The sequence below is a fragment of the Centruroides sculpturatus genome, unplaced genomic scaffold, assembly GCF_000671375.1.
Source record: "Centruroides sculpturatus isolate CEXI.00-Female unplaced genomic scaffold, Cexi_2.0 scaffold391, whole genome shotgun sequence".
Lineage (NCBI taxonomy): Eukaryota > Metazoa > Arthropoda > Arachnida > Scorpiones > Buthidae > Centruroides > Centruroides sculpturatus.
The window spans coordinates 474,525-492,841 of NW_019384657.1; the positions used below are offsets into that span (position 1 = coordinate 474,525).

At 30.6% G+C, this 18,317-nt stretch overlaps 1 protein-coding gene across 1 annotated transcript in view; it reads right to left on the reverse strand.

Annotated features, from left to right (window-relative positions):
- Positions 1 to 12,428, reverse strand: part of LOC111626476 (SWI/SNF-related matrix-associated actin-dependent regulator of chromatin subfamily E member 1-like) — a 70,054-nt gene extending 57,626 nt beyond the window's left edge. Inside the window, exon 1 of the mRNA XM_023369852.1 lies at positions 12,342 to 12,428. Coding sequence (XP_023225620.1) covers positions 12,342 to 12,405 — 64 coding nt within the window. The 5' untranslated portion in view covers positions 12,406 to 12,428. The remainder of the gene's footprint in view (positions 1 to 12,341) is intronic.
- Positions 12,429 to 18,317: the final 5,889 nt, after the last annotated feature.

The window sequence follows — 18,317 nt, forward strand, 5'->3', positions numbered from 1 at the left end:
ATTTTGATTTTTCTGTAATTCAAGGTAGTCTCGGCCCATCCACTTTGAATTATCAAAACTGTACCGTTCTTGTTTTGCTAGAAATGAATTTTATTTGTATAATTTTAAAATATCACCCTTTATTGCTTTTGATAATTCTTGTAATATGAAACTTTATACATAGTAAGGTCCAAAAGTTTCTGGCCTGACCATAATTTACAGAAAAAAATAAATTTAAAAAATATTTTTTAATGTAGTCTCCTTGTATGTTGATACATTTCTTAAGAGTTTTATTAACAGTTCTTTACATTTGCAAAATAGTCCAAATCCTTCTGTTCAAAATGTACCATCACTACAGACTGCACTTCATTAGTCTTGAATTTTTTCCCTGCAAATCCGATTTCAATTTTGAGAACAAATAATCATTTGGATCTAGACCAAGGTGATAATGTAGATAATTTAATTCCTTGAAGTAACATTTTTGAATAAAAACCTTTACAAGAACTGATATGTGCATTGATTCATGTTGTGTAATAGCAACACAACTCGCAACCTTTTTAATAGCATTCCACAATTGACGCATTAAACAAGCACAATATTCTTTAGTGAAGGAGGTACTTATTTCTTTGTCAGAATGATCCACTTAGATTCCCAAAAAATCATTACTATGATTTTCTTTTGAGATTGTGTCACATTTGCTTTCTTGAGCCTTGAAAAATCAGGATGAAATCATTCTATTGATTCCCTTTCTTAGAATGTATCATGATAAAGAACTATAGTTTCATCCTCAGGAGCAAATGATTCAATAACTTCTTTCTCCCAGTCTTCACAAAGGCATAAAAATTAACATCTCACTATTCCTTTTGAACTAAAGAAGGAAGTTTCAGCACTTGCAATGACCTTCATATCAAGATGTTCCAATACAATCCTAAGCATTGTGATTTTTCACACAGCACATCTTGCTGCTAATTCCTTTGTCTTTAGCTGTCTTTCAAAAAGTTCTTTCTTCACAATATTGATGTTTCCTTTAGTAGATCCTTCCTTGGCATGGTTTACCTTCAATGGACTCTCTTCATAATCAGAATTGATTTGCCAATTATTCTACAGTAGAATATAATGAAAAGTCCCCATAAACAGCATGAAGGTGCTCTGATAGGCATTTTTCCTGCTTTCTTGAAAATTTAATTACAGCAAAATTTTAAGAACTTCAAAATTCCTTCTAAGCATATTAAACTGATAATATCTCAGTAATGAGTTAATGGATTTCAACTAAATTTTTATTTGAATTTATTAACAGATCAAATTATCAACCAATAAAATAATGTCATCCAGTACTTAAAAATGGGATGAGTCAAACTTTTCCACCACAGTGGGATAAAGTTAATAACATACACAAAACCAATAACTGGTGTGAAAAAATAAAACTCGAGATTGAAATTGAGCAAGAAAGTGATACGCTCATACACTTTCTGGATTTATTTATACAACTTGATAGCAAAGGGGATTTTCGCACTAAAGTCTATAGAAAGCCTACGTACAATCCGATATTTATCCCATGGAATTCACACGACCCGTCAACATATAAACTAGCCGCATTCCAGGCACTCATCGCACGAGCTTACTCATACTGCAGCAGTACCCAAGACAGAAGTGAAGAGCTGTGTTACATCAATAAACTAGCCAAGAGGGATGGGGTTAATATCAAAGCTATTACTAGTCAAATTAATACACGTGGCAAAGTGCAAAATTTACAAAATACAGAAGAGTTTACAATGATGAAGTATAAGGCCTCGCTGAGCAACATCTATAGGCAAATAGGAGCCGCTACAAAGAAAAGAATAATTTACAAAAGGAATCCTACTATTTATCAATTGCTAAGGGCAGACAAAGATGACGTGGACAAGCGCTTCCAGGGGTCTACAGTATCCCTGTTACAGACATGCGGAGGCAGAATATGATGTTCTACATCAGAGCTACCGGAAGATCCCTCAAAGAAAAGCTGTCAGAATATCAGAGAAACATAAGAAGCGGACAGCCATGCACAGCGCTGGCGACTTACGTCTTAGCTGACCTTCAAGAGGTCAAAGCTGATTGGACCGAGCTAGATTGATACAAATAGTTCGAGACAAAAAGCACCTCCAGTATGCTGAAGCCTGGCATATCTGCAAAACCAGCCAAAAAGGATTAGCTATCAACTTCCGAGATGCAAGCAAATTATCAGCAGCCTGGCAAGCAAGTATATTATAAGCGGCAAGAACAATGGCAAAGCAGCAACTTACTTAAGGACTCTTAAACTAATGTATTTGTGCGTCACATTGTTTATGTTTGGCATGTTATGTATGTTGGTATTTTTATTTTATGTTATCTTATATCTTGAACGTCATACTTTTTAACGTTCTAACAGCCACTGTGGTTACATAATGACAGCCTTTATGTAGAGATTGCGCTCTTCGTTCCTGTAAAATATCCTTTTAATTAAAAACGTTCCAAAACGCTTGTATTGTTAACTCAAATTTTAGAGTTAGCTTTCAATTAGGAGTTCGATTTTTCTTTTTTCATTTATTCTTGAAAAAGGTCATTGAATATGATCGAAAACGTTAGAATGTAATAAATATGGCTACATATTTAAAAGGTTTTCTTGTGTGTGTACATATTTAATTTTAATGATCACTGTAATGGTTAATATTGTGTAATAGAGCAGTTTGTTTCAGCCATTTTTATATAACATATACGTCAACCAGAAACACACTAGTATTATCAAACAATCTGGCAAATTATACTGAGCTTTATTAAGGGTAATTAATAATGGCAGCATAATAGCATGAAGTTCTCTGTAGACAGAGAAGTTCATGCTACCGAATTTATTCCTTATTCTTGTTATTGGAATAACACAACTTTAACGACAAAGGAAAATTGGTTGATTAAGGTTATAAAGCTGAGTGGTCAGAACAAAGCAATTTGACTAGAGGTAAGTGGTTAAGACACCATCACCTGAATTTAATAATTACAAGTAAATTAAATTTTTATATATAAACATATCAAAGTTGATATTTTATAATGAAACAAACTGATTGCCAGAGTTAAACTAGGCTACTTTCCAACAACTATACTTTACTGTTATGGGTTCACATCCCACTCCAGGCAGACTCTTCTTTCAGAATATTCTAAATCTATATAAATAAAAATGTAATGACCTTTTGTTCCTAATAGCTAATCTCCGAAAGTTCTTCACTGATTGCTTTGAAATTTTCACACAACGTTCCATTCGAATATGGGCGTGTTTTTATATAATATATATGTTAAAATTTCTTTCCCCCGCGAGTTAATAATAAAAACAGTTTTTTTATGCAATCTCATAACAGATGGTGCCACATACAATTTTAACTTACTACTAGTGTGTCTTAGTTTTTCTTAAACAAATATTTTTCACCTAGAAAAGTATGAAATATTTAGTTAAAAAGTTTGAAAGTTCGTTCGTTCAAAATCTCAAATCTTCGAAAGTTTTTCATTGATTGCTTTGAAATTTTGACACAACATTGCATTCAAATTCGTACATTTTTATATAAATTAGATGTCAAAATTCACCCCGCAGGGAGAGGGACAGGACTAAGGCTTACCATGAAGAACTTGGCTTCAATTATACTATTTCAGATGAGGTTTTTTTGTGTTTTAATAAGGTATATCAAGAGAATGTACACTACAAAGGATTTTCGATATTCCACCTGCAGGGGAAGTGTTATACATTTATAATAGATGGTGCTACGGTAACGCATGGCCGAGTCTGCTAGTTATTTAATAAATATTAATTTAATTATAATTATTAAATTTAATAAGAGATAGCACCCAACATCTACCTCTAGTACCAAATTACTCAGTATTTAATTTTTAATAGTAGTGGTAAAGTAGTCTGATTTAAATTTGGTAAAATATAAGAATGAAAAATGGAGAAGTTTAACTAAACAGACACTAAATCTGGTAATTGTTTGGTTTCATTAATAAATTAATTTTTAATTTAGAATATTCTGGAAGAAAAGAATCAGCCCCGAGTAGGACTTGAACCTATAACTCATGCTTACCACTTGCTTTGTATACAATTACATATTAGACCTAATACAGCTTGATATACAGTAGACCCCCCTATAACACAGGTTCCTATAGTTCAGATTCCTATATCACGGCAAAAAAAATTGCAACAGTATTTGTACAAACATGCTAAAAAAAACCTCCTATAATTTGGTAAAATGTCATCGCCTACTCGTGTCGTGACAGGATTGGTCGAATTTGGACCAATAGTGGATGGGCAGCCACGCTACAGAGAGTTTAGGCAGGTAAGTTGAGTTTACTATCATCTGTATAGTATATAAATTAGATACTTAAACTGAACAAAATTAACAAATTAATTAATAAATTAATATTAAATATCAATAAAATTAATAAATTAAACAAAAGTTTAATACAGTACTGTAATTTTATAATTTTTACGTTATTTAAAATTTTGTCTTTAGTCATCATGACCTCTGCCATGGAGAAGAATTCTAAGAGCAGAAAATGTATATGTGAGCCCGAGGGGTTTGAGTTCGAAAATTTTTAGGGTTAACATATTTTTTCATTAGAGGATGGAAAAAAATATAACGGAAATAGATCGGATGTCATCTTACACATCGTCCGTTTGTCAATTAGTCAACGCGCACATGCTAATTAGTCAGCATAACGAGTGAACGACCTGTTGGCTCAGTGCCAACGACGATAGTATAAAAACGATCGTCACGGGAAGTTCAGGGGATCGTCCCCTCAGTGCGATCGTCCCTCCGCGCGATCCTCAGGAAGGTCTGAATACAGTGTCTCCCGTCCCGATCCTGTCCGAGGAGAAGCCGGTAGAAGACATAAGCCTATGACAGACAGCCAGCTTCCATAGTTCAGAAGGATCGTCGCATACTGTCCTCCGACATAAGGTATAACTGACCGCCAATATAACTCTCTTTGTAAACTCTCACGCGGCACAGTGAATAGTTACAGCTCCCTTATAGATAAATTTATGTTATCTGCATCTAAGCTATAATCAGTAACTTGTATCTCCTGTAAATTACTTTAGTTATATAATAAACCTTTATTTTGTTAATTGTTAAACCTGTCTCCTGTCTATCCGAGGAAACCTGTCGACTTACCGACGCACTCCCCACTCGATTTGCCCTCCTAGCCATCCTACGACTCCGAGATCGGGCTTTACCAGCCTGTGCAGATTAAGTGGTCAGTACGAGATTAACCCCTGACCCACTGCATATTGCACAAAGAGCAGAAAATGTATATCCCTTGAAGAAAAAGTTAAAATTTTGGATTGGTTAAAATCTGGTGAGAAAGTAATAGTCATTGCTAAAGATTTAAAATTAAACGAGGCAACAATTCGATCAATAAAAAAAAAAAAAATGAAAACAAAATAAGGGCTAGAATTTCCTCTGGATCTTTAAGCTATGAAATAGCACAACCAATATTTAATAGAGGATGTCGTTGGGTCCTAACTATGGATAGCTCCGACAGTGAATAAATGTAAAAAGAAAAAAAAAAAGTGTAACTGCTTCTTTTATTTAAAAATGTTTTGTTATTCATTTTGCTTTAATTTCAATATTTGTTTGTTTTGAAGAGAAATAAAATATATTTTAACTCTTACATATTAAATATTTATTTTACATCTTTGTTAAGTATCTGTGTAAGTGTATGTTTATGCACAAGTAAACTGTATGTGAGCCACTCATTTGCCAAAATGATAAGTTCATAAAAGAAAAGGTAGAAAATATGTATTGATAAATTTTTATACATTTCTTGTGAAAAAAACATTTCTTATTCAACGGACATAAAAATTATTTCTATTAATGATGTCTCCAAAGTTCAGTGAATTTTTCACAGAAAAATAACTTATCAGAAAATATTCGCCATTACTTAAGCTTGTTTTCATCATGGAGCGGCACTCCGCGACAAAAACAAGCTTAAGCAATGACGTCATCGAACAGTACACACTAGGTAAGTAATCCTACAATTTCTTGCCTATAGCAAAGTTTATATGGATTATTCCCAAAAAATTATACATATTTTGGAAATGTTGAGTCAAATTAGTCTAGAATCGATTAATTTTATGGAAGAAAACCTTTCAAACAGTCGTAGTCTCTAAACTGCACACGTGTCAGACTGTGATTGGCTCATGTATTAAGTGACTCATACAACACGAAAATCACATAACACAGAACGTACCTACCATGTTATAGGGGGGGGTCAACTGTAATCAGGCAGATTGTTTGGTAATAACAGTCATTTTTATTAAATATTTACAAAAAATTAATCATTTAACAGTAAGTATTAAATTCAAAATACAAACACAAGAACAACTAACATCAAAACCATATCTTTCATACTTTTCCACCTTGGGTTTATTTCAAATAAACAAAGCTGGAAAAGTATGAAAGGTATGATTTTGATGTAACTATTAAAAAAATATATTTGAAAATAGTTTTAAGTAATATGAATTTATATAGAAAAAAATTACTAAGTACACTTCAAGAAACTAGGAAAAATAAGAGTATAACCTGGAAGCATAAGAGAAAGCTACTATCTGAAGTACAGTAATGCTAAAACATGAAATTCAACAGATTTTTTTTTCTAAACTGAAATTGAAGATGATCTAAGACGTCTAATTGAAGAAGTTGAAAGTGAATAAATGGTGATTTCTTTTTCATATATTGAAAAAGAAATCACCATTTATTCACTTTCAATGTTCCAGAATACAATATTTTGTCAACTGACCTTTCTCTGTAGGCTACTTGGCCATCAAAAATTAAAAACTTCCCTTTAAAAAGCAATGAAAAAATATCCAATTAAAAACAAGTTTTAAAATCAGAATTGATATTCTACAATTGAATCAAGAATTTTTTTTTATTCGAGAATTAAATATTTTTCAGGATACTATCTCTCATCATTAGATTCTACCATTGTAGACTGGATTAAGAATTCTAGAACAGCTTTTTTGAATTGTTTTTGATTTAAAATATGTTAAAAAAATAGAGGTTTAAGTAAACAGACACGCTAAAATTAGCAATATACAGTTGAACTTGAACTTATCTCAAACATGTTTATCTCAAAATTTATTTTTTCCTCTGCATTTTTTGCCTAAATTCAATAATTTTCCATGTTTATCTCAAATAATTTTCTCCCAAAACCTCTATCTCAAATTATAAACTGAAGCATCAATTACAAATTGAAAGCTCAGCAACTAGATTTTGATAGTATAAATTTTAGTTAAGAAACATCTCTTGCAAGATGGTATTTAGTTGCAATTAACACTATTTTTCTCTGATTGGCTACAAGTTTGGCTTGCATCTTATTGATTGAAAAAAGTTGGGCATCAGACAAACTATTTCTGTTAAGGTATATCAAAAATGTTTTATTTATACTTAATACAGGTATGTACTCTACTTGCTATTGCATTACTAAACTACTGTATCTCCAATCAAACCTATTACTGTTTACTGTGTAGTAACCTCTGTATCTCAGAACCTGTCTATCTTCAATTTTATTTTCTTGTTTCACAAGATTTGAGATGGACAGCTTCAACTGTACATTTTTTTAAAACAAGATAAAAATAAAATATTATTAGGGTAAATATACATATTAAAACCACAGGTGTGAATATAAAACACCTATGTTGGAATTTAACAACTTTTTAATATTGTTTAGGGCCATGCCTATAGGCATTGGAGTCAAATGTTAATTTTTTGCATCAGATTCTATAACGTGAGTGAGGAGAAAAAATGTTTGTGAAGAAACTAATCAGTCTATTATTTGGGACAATTCTCAGTTTGTTCATCATTGAATTTATGTTTCTTTTTTCTTATTTAAGATAGGGTCAATGCCATGGAGATCAGTAACTTTTATAATTCTGTTCTATTGGTTATGGTGATACTTGACATAAGTCACATCTCCATTAATCTAATTCCATTATCAGCAAGGCTTAATCAAAATTTAAGCCTTGCTGATAATGGAATTGGTCTCCTAAATATAAAATGCATATTTACATTGGTATCTATAATAGAATCCAAATAGGCAGTGTCAGGAAGTACTGACACTTATCATAAACCTTAGAATACAAGAATGCATAATTCTTGAGAAACAGGTGATCATCTTTTAATGAAATAATCTGAAAAATTCCTCAAATTTAAATCATTATTGATTTTTGGTAATTTGATTAGTAGCAGCTTAATCCCTAAAAAAAAAAAAGCTAACTTTAGATTAAGGTTTTCTTTAGTTCCTTTAAAAGTAATTACAAAATATTATTATAAATTCAAACTGCAAACTAAAACCATACAGAAATAGTTTGCAAAAATTTTAATATCCTTCAGAGAATATTAACAATGAAAAATATGTTTGGATAAAATTCTTGTTTTCATTAGAAATTCATGGAAAAACAAAATACTTGAACAACAATATTAAAATTTAATTAAAAATTTATCTAAAATGACAAAAAACAAAGGAAATCAGACAAAGAAAAATACAATATCAATTGTGTTAAAAAAAGGAATAATGCCCAAATCATAGGAAACATAACAAATGTAAAATAACTTAAAGATTTAACTCTAAGGACAATGAAATTTTGGAATCAAATAGATGAATACCTATTTCCAAAGAAATTAGTTTTTTTTTTTTTTTTTCATTTCTCTTCAAGCCATGATAAATGAAGTTATTCAACTTTTTCTGTTATTATAAAAAAAAATAAAACTTACGAGGAGTGCTCTGAGGAGTTGATGGACTGCCACTTGTAGCTTGTCTATAATTTGCTTGTAAAGCCATTTAAACTATCAAAACTTCAAAGATGTAACTAATAAAAGTCTTAATGACCAAAATCTCAATTTTCCTTAACCTAGTTAAAAATTTAAAAGTATTTTCATTTAGTAAATCATTTTTATTTATAAAATACAGTATGTTTAGAAATCAATATCAAAACACGATATTATTCAACAATCTAAACCTCCTTTAGCATACTGACAGCAAAAACATTAACATTACAAATTCCTTTGAAATTCTAACTCAAATAAACAAAACCAAAAACTAGAATATTTAAAAACTAGCTTTAAAAATTTATGAAGAAATAATGGAAACAAAAACATATTCCTTATTCCTTTTCAAATATATTTAATAACCAAAATTATGAACTTCATTTATTCTCATGACAATTTATTATTGTAAAATAATTTTTATATGAATCTCAAAATACAGTGATAAATAACAAATCAAATTACATTAAGTTCATTATTTTTAAACAAAAATCTTTTGACTGAAAAATGATTAAGAGCTATTAATGTTTTTGAGAAAATTTCAAAAAAGCAAAACATGAAAAAATTTTTCTGCTTCTTTCTTCTTTAAAAAACAGAACATTTAATCATATACACCAACTGGCCAAAAAATTAGAGATAGCCGTTATTTGAAAGTAAACCAGTCCGACAGTGACATAGAGTGACATAACAAGACAGAGCTGCTTATATAAGGAATACTCAGCTTTAGATGATATAGTTATCACAGAAGTTAATAGTGAGGTTGAGGCTGAAGTTTTAAACGCGAAAACGTGTATGTTGGACGTTCAGCGCCACTTTCCTGTAAGCCTAGAAGTTAGACAAAAGTGTTTGGAATGTCGAGCATGATTCCACTGACTATCCAAACACCATTGTCAAACTTCTAGGCTTACAGGAAAGCGGCGCTGAACGTCCGACATACACGTTTTTGTGTTTAAAACTTTGGCCTCAACCTCACTAATGTCAAAATGGGTAAGATGAAAGATTTAAGTGACTTTGAACCAGAGATGATTGTTGGTGCAAGAAGAGCTGGTGCCAGCATCTCTGAAACCACAACTCTTTTAGGATTTTCTTGCCCAACAGTATCTCAGGTGTTTAGAGTGGTAGCTGAGAAAAAAAAAAAAAAAAACTTCAAATTACATGTAAATTAGGAAAATAAACTGAAAGATTATTTTTATATAAATTTATTTTTTTACTCAAATTTAGGACTAGAATATATAGTAAGTACTTAATACTACAGTCAGTATTACAGTCTTTATAAAATATCATCTCTCTTAACCTGTGGATGACTAATTTGAATTTTTTTTTATTTCTAAGAGCAAAGGAATAATATAAAATGTAAAAACTTTACAGAAAATTTAATAAAACCATATAAATACCATTTTCTAAAATAGTTACAAGGGTTGTTCAAAAAACACCAAACTTTTGCTATAAAAACCCTTTTACTTATGTAGTTTATTAGATCTTGTCCCCTTGAAAGTAGTGGAAATATACTGTACCACTCCAAATAATTCTTCCACAATTGGTAGGAAAGTTTCTTTCACATTTTCTTTTATCTTCTTTGTGGTTTGAAACAACATTCCTTCAAGGTTGTTTTCAAGTTGAGAAATAGGAAAATCTGCTTGGCCCATGTCTGGAGGTAATCATGTGGGCAGAGCACATTGAATGTCTTGCATCTTGCCAGATAACTGTAGATCAGGAATGATGCATGAGTCAGTATGTTGTCATTGTGCAATAACCAGGTATGGTTTTTCCACAATTCAGGCCTCTTCCAATGCACAGAATCTCAAAACTTTTAGGTAGAACTTTGTTGAAAGTCTGATCATGCTTTTCAAGATCTTTCATTTTCCAACAGATACTACATGCACATATTCATTCAAATGGTCATGGATCAATGACTAAGGCTGGATTCATACTAGCATTGCTAGTGCATTTTGATGATACAATGGATAAGATTCAAGCTCTGAACGAGGGGTTTTTCAACCCCCCTGTATGAGCAGAAAAGTCAAAGGAACCATACCTGTACATGCAACCCTCCAAGATGTCGCCTCCAAAGGTCAGTTTTTAACACATATCAGTATATCGCCTATTCTCCAGGCTCAGTGTTGTCAAGGCTTGCTATTGCCTGCCTTAACTGACATTCCATATGTAGTCATGTGTTATGGTGCTAACACTTGCATATCAGTGTCCAGATGGAAAAACCCCCACACCCCCTAAAACTATATAACATCAAGTACTCCACAAACAGTCAAATGAGTTGCTCAGAGTCAGCATAGTCACTTAGGCTAGTTAGTTAAATGCAATAGTCATAGCGGAGCAATCTCATGAGCCCAATTTTGGGGGGCTGTATCTCACAAAAGATTGCTTGTAGAAGTATAGTTTCTTTGACTTATTTGCTCCTATAGGTATGCTCTAAAGCTCCAATAAGGTCCCAAACATCTCATTCAGAGCTTGAATTGAGCCTCCAATAAGAGTTTCATAAACAAACAATTTGACACCTAAACGCTAATTCCAGCAATAAAATGACCAAATAAACTGTCAAATTGTTTATTTAGTATATTGTTCCAGTATTTTATGTCCGAGAGTTTCATAGCAACTTCATTGTTTTATCATTTACGGATTCCATTTAGTCGAGCATGACATTTGCCGATTGCCTGGCCAACTCCACCTGTAGTCAATTTGGCAAAGTTCATCTCATCATAACATATATTCATCACTCAACCAATGTCACTACACATTCCAAAAACATGCTACGTCTCGATATGTCATTCTTTGTTTATCTCTATTCAGATTGACAAAGTTCTTCAGTAAAACATGTCCTAATAGCAATATGGAATGCATGACAGCAGTCACCTAAGTGTGAATGAATATTTGATTTATTGTGCCAGTAGTATATCCAAAACCGGTTTTTTGCACCATCAAATACTAAGTCACTCCCCGCATTAGGCCGGATTCACACCAGCACTGCCAGTGCTAGTGTAAATCCAGTCTAATGCGAGAAGTAACTCAGTATTGCAAATTTTCTGTATTTCACTACAAGTGCAGGTTTTTGAGTATTCAAAAAGTTTGGTCTTCTTTTAAACAGCTCTAGCATAAGCAAAAATCCAATATTTTACAATATATTGAATTTTTGTTTATTATTTATTATTATTTTCTCAGTTCTACAATCTTATCTACATTGTTAGTGAAATAATTAATTTAATTCTAACAAAAAACATCATTTTTAATCATTTAAAACTTTTTATCTTAAAATATTCATTAAACAATAACATCATTCATAAATGCGAGTTTAAAATTTGAAACAAAGAAACTCGTTCAAAAATCAATAACTACATAACATTAGAAAATGGCGACCAAATATCAGCCCTCATAGGAACAAAGACCTCCTATGTTGTTTACCCTTAATCACGTTTTCCTTATATTTCTATAGCTTGATTATTATATTATAACCAATATAAAATAAGCATTAAATGATAACACTTCTGTTTAACAAAGCCATTCAATAAAACATCAGACAGTTTATTCATTTACCTTCTCTCTCAAATTCAGGACATACTCTACTCGTAGAAGAACGAGCTGATTGGTTAACAGACATAAAATATAAAAAAAAGAAAAAATTGAACATTTAAATTCTATAAACTTATTGCTTATTATTTCAAAGTAACCTCTAACAAACATTTATTTAAATACATTCTAATATTCGTTTTTATTTTGAGAAAACTTTTTAAATTAAAACTGAATAACAACATCAGATGTCGCTAGAAACATTTTATATATCTTGAGGCGTTAATTGTACCTGAAAGGCTAGAGTCTCCATATTAATAAGATAGAAAGAAAGAAAGAAAGATTGTACCTGAATCGATATATATTTTGTCCTTGCGCTATAATCTGAAGTAAGCCAGAATCTCCATATTAGAGAAGAAAAACAGAAAAAAAAAGATACTCTGAAGTACAGTTAGTGTGTCAGGTTGCCGATAGCTGGCGTTAGAGTCGCTCTTAGGCAAGAAGTTTGTTTATCTATTTGGTTAGTAGGTAGTTTTACAGTTTTCAAGCATTTTTGTAACTTTTTTCTACTGTTTTGTCAAAAAAATCTTAAGCTTAGTTCACACTAAGCGCGATTCGGTGGCGAAAGCGAAAAACATAGCGAACAACACGTCAGACACGACGTCATTTCCGGCAAATTTTACCATTTCGCGAATCGCTTCGAACTTCGGAACTGTCGAGCTTTTTCGCTAGCGAAAATTTTCGCGACCAATCGTATTCCCGTTAGTTGTCACGTTGTTCTTGTTTACAAGATGTCTACAGAAACTTTCTCACGCAATAGAGTAAATGTTGTAATTACGGATTTTTAATACTGTATTACTCTCACCCAGCATCGTTTTCTTTTTGACGTATCTTTCTTTCTCAATAAATAAACAAAACGTGGTTAACGACGGAATATCGGAAGCGGCCATTTTTTTTCCAGATGACGTTTTCTCTCGCTTGCTGCTTAAAATTAATTATCACTTTTCGCTTTTCTCATTCGCTTTCGCTATTCGCTCAGTGTGAACTAAGCTTTATTCGTAATTACATTTTTTAATTTTATATCATGTATAAAGAAAGAAAAAGTATATTTGGTTTATGAAAAATTAGTAAGATAATAATTTGAAATAACAGATGAAGATGTGGATAAATCGAAAGTAATTATATTTTCGATTTAATTTATCCAGGTTTTAAATAAAGATCTGTTTAAAACTGTTATATTGCTACACATTGTGAATGAAAGTTTTGTACACAATTTTCTGAGTATAAAATATCTGTTCAATGCATATGTAATGGTAAAATAAGTAAATAAATTTCCATTTTCCTGTTTTATTTTATTACATGTATATGACAATATAATTAGGAAAACCATAGCTTATCTTCCGATACATTTAAATAGTCATAGAAATTTAATCCACATAAAGACAATCTATTTTTTTAAAATAATTTATTAACTCTAACACTACATAAAGTGTGCTATACAATTTTACTTGATTCAGTATAGTGAGAAATAGTATTTGAGATGAAATAGTTTTGTATTTTTGACATGAGAAATTACATTTCTTATGACACTCACATTGGCTCTACATAGTTTGGTAATTTATATAATATTCTGCACTATCAAAAGTAGAATATGAATGAAGATTTATTGATGGCCAACTACACCTGTCCTATGTTTATATAGGTTTTATATATCACTAACATGTCTTTCTTTTAGCCTCTAACATCACAAATCACTATCACTGTCAATATCTAATAAAAGTTTCTGAACTCTTACCATTTTACATTTACCTATTTTATTTGTCAATCTCTAACTCATTATCCATTAATTACTTCTAAGTTATTATGTGTCTGTAAATATGTTGAATATGTTGTCTAAATAGTTGGAATTTCCTCTTTTTCCTCTTTGTTTTTTGTAAACTCTTTTCGCCCTGTGGGCACTAAAAGGGCCTCCATTAGCAAGCCCATTATGAGTTCGAGTCAGGCCCACAATAGGGCGGCCGGGTAGTGAGGGACGGGGCTCGAACATATCCGGACGGACCACCCCCGAAAATTATCTGGGGATTTATCGACCACATCCGGATTCGAGCCCGGGTCTCTCAGAGCGGTAGACTGCCACCTTGACCTCTTGGCCATCTAGCCCCTCTTTTTCCTCTAACAGCCTATACAGTATTTGAAATCCAAGAACTAAATCTACTGACTTTTTAATCCCCTTCTCTAACCTGTTCCTAACTTTTTTTGGATCAACTTTAATCTCTCTCTATCATTAATAAACACAATGTAAATTGTGAATAACATATGAGCCGTTCACAGGTCAAATCGATTAACTCCATTTGTAAATCCTTAATACAATTGTTATTATTTTTAAATTTTTCGCGTAACTAATTTATATAGCGTCATGTTAAAGCTATGCTTTAATATAACGATATATAATATAATAATACATTTTGCATTGTTTATTTAAATTTAAAGTTTAAAAGAAATTAAAAATAAATAAATAATTTATATTCTCAATTTTTATGAATATTACGAGGTCTCTGTAAGTCCGCACGAAAAATATAAATTTTAAAGCAGATAAAACAGAACAACTTATAATAATTGAAAAGCAAAATTTGGAACAAAAGTTAAAAAAACAAATTAATACAGACATATATCAGAAATTAGATAATAACCCATATGAAAAAATAAAAAGGGAACTTATCAAAATAATAAAGAATACATATTCTGATAATAATACTAATGAAGAAAGTAAAAATAAAATATTAAACTTTAATAATAATAGAATTCCTAAATTAAATATTCGCCTAAAGACGCATAAACAATTAGAACAATACAGGCCTTTGGCAGATTTTCGCTACTCAATTCTATATAATTTAGAAACTTATATTAAAAAACAATTAAATCATATTAATAATTCTAATAGTAGTATTAAAAATACTGATGAATTGATTAATGCCTTTTATAAAATTAAATTACAGAGTACTGACACTATTATGAGCTTAGATGTTAAAAATATGTACCCTAATATAAAATGGGAATTGGTAGAACAAAGTTTAATAGATAATAATGTTAAACCAGCATTAATAAAGTTAATTAAATTTGCGTATAGAAATAATTACTTTGAAATACATAATGAATATTATAGGCAAATAGATGGTATTAGTATGGGGTCAAGGATGGGGCCAAAACTGGCAGAATTAACTATGACAAAAATTGATGAAAAAATACAAAATATACAAGGTATCAGAATGGTAAAAAGATACGTAGATGATTATTTAATAATATTTAACAATAAAATAATAAATGAAAATGAAATTTTAAAAATAGTTAATAAAATAAATCATCATATAATTTTTGAAATGGAATTAGAAAAAAATAAAAGGATTAATTACTTAGATATAACAATAATTAAAGGAAAAGAAGAATAATTATTTACAACATATAAAAAATTTCCGAATATTGAAAAAACTATGAATTATCATTCGAGTACTCCAATTGATATAAAAAAGAACGTCTATTTAATGGAAATAAGAAAAATATATAGTAGAGTTACTAATAATAGCGACCAGACTATTGCAATTAATAAACTTAATCAGAAATTTGCCTTTAATAATTACCGTAGTTATATTTTTAAAAAATGGTATAGTAAATGGGAAAAAAATAAATTTAATACTAAACAGAATAAAAANCAGAAGTTTATATAGGTGAAACAGGTCGTAAATTAGAAAAACGTATTAAAGAACAAGAAGCCGCTATTCGGTTAAAAAATAGTAATTCTCCTTGGTATAATCATGTAATTCAGAATAATAATTGTAAATTGGATAAAAATAGTGTACAAATATTGCATAATGAAAGGGATATTTATAAGAGAAAATTTAAAGAACATGTTGAAATAATGAAATATAATAATAAAAATAGCAATCAATTAATAAATGTTTCCAGTGGAATGCAAATAGATCAACGATGGTATCCAGTAATAGAAATTAAAAGATGACGTCATGAGGTAGAATAGTCAATAGGGGAAGTGTTATTCAGAATTGTTCCGATAACGGACCGTTGAACAGTTGTCTTCGGTATGTTTTATCGTATGCAATGGATGTGTATAGTTCATGGGCTATCACCGTATAGAATAATACAAACAGTATGTGTCTTAAAAATTAATTTTTATACGTTATTGTTTGTTTAACTTCCACTTTTTAAAATTTTGTTAGAAGATAGGTTTTAAAATTTCTTAAAAATAATTTAAAAATTTGTCTTATTAGGTATACTTATAGGTAAAGATCTAATTTAGAATAATATTTATTGCAGTAATTTAGAAACAGAACCATAGGTAGTCAAAAAAGATATTTAATACACTTGATATGAAAGTGTTAATGGAATGTATAATCAAAGCTGTGTGTTCTAAATGGTAATGTAAAACTAAAGTGTTAATTGTTATATTGATATTTTTACTCGTAAAAGGGTTTATTAAAAATGTTTATATTTTATAGTACTGACGAGGGTCCTTTAATAGGACCGAAATGCATCTACAGTAATTAAATAAAGAGAAGTCATTAGCTAAAAGCTGTGTGTTGGTCTACCGCTAAACTTAAAATTTATATTTTTCGTGCGGACTTACAGAGATCTTGTAATATTCATATATTAACAGCAGTCATAAGAAATTTAATTCAATTTTTATGCTTTCTGTTTTGTGGAGTTACTCGATTTGGCAAGTGAGCGGCTCATATATCATAGCTCCTTTCTCAATGCAAACTACAATAATTCACCTAACATTAATTTAAAATAAATAAATAAATAAATAAAAGATATGGGCTTAACCTTGATAAACTCCAAAATCCACCCTAAATCCTAAATCTTCTGTTTTGTAACATTTTAAATCTATCCTGTCTTAACACATGGTTTAACATTTCTATATATTTCCATAATTTAATGTATATAATTTTCATCAACCTCTTTTCTTCCTGATTCAGAGCGTTCTCAATGCATCCCATATTAATAATGTATTGTACAGGCTTAACTATAATTTTTTTTTATTGTCTTTCCTTATCCTTAATGAAAACGCCCAAAAATATTTAAAATGAACATAAATTGGAAGCAAAAAACAAACAGTCCTATCTATATTTAAAATCCAAAATAGGGAAAGTGACAGTTAATAGAAATATTAACGTCATTTACGAATAAATAACGTTCAAAACCTAATTAAAATAGTATTTATAACTATCCCTTTAAAAAAGACAAAAGCAATATCTGAGTTAAAAAGGAGAAAATTTCATATATTAAAAGCATTTGAATGTTTACAGCTGACTTTTCCTACGCTCAAGCCAAACTTACGCCATGGAGCGATTGAAGCGCTCGAAGTGGCAGAAATATTTATTATACCACTATAGCTATTGGCAGTGCAAGGACCAGTGTAACTACTGACTCTGCCGTAACTTTCCTTGGAAGCATTTGATGGCCCCATTTGTTACGATATTTTATTAAAAAGAACTTTTTATATTTTTAATTATTGTAAAATGCCAATAATCTTAATTTTGAGGGTATGGATGAGTATTATAAAAATTTGTAAATGCTAATAACGGATAAAATTGTCATTAAATCAGACTCTACTCGAGACATGACACGACTTCCATTACTGTATATCCTCACCCTCTCGACCTTTAACCGTCAAAATTTAATTGCACCTAATATACAAATCATCCTCCGAAATTTCAGAAAATTTTGATAAAAAGCACAGGAATTATTACGCTTCAAAGTAGATGAACAAAATTGTGCCTGCTACACACTAACATTCATACATATAGGGGGGAAACAGATTTTTTTTGCATCTCTCCATATTTCAAGAATCTGTATGATGATGATATATCTATCCGAGAAAGCTTCGACTATAAAATATCATGGTCTATTGCATCAAACGCCTTTGACAAATCAATAAATCCAACGTATAGTTTCCTCCGCTTCTTAGTCAAAATTAATTGCAAAATTCCA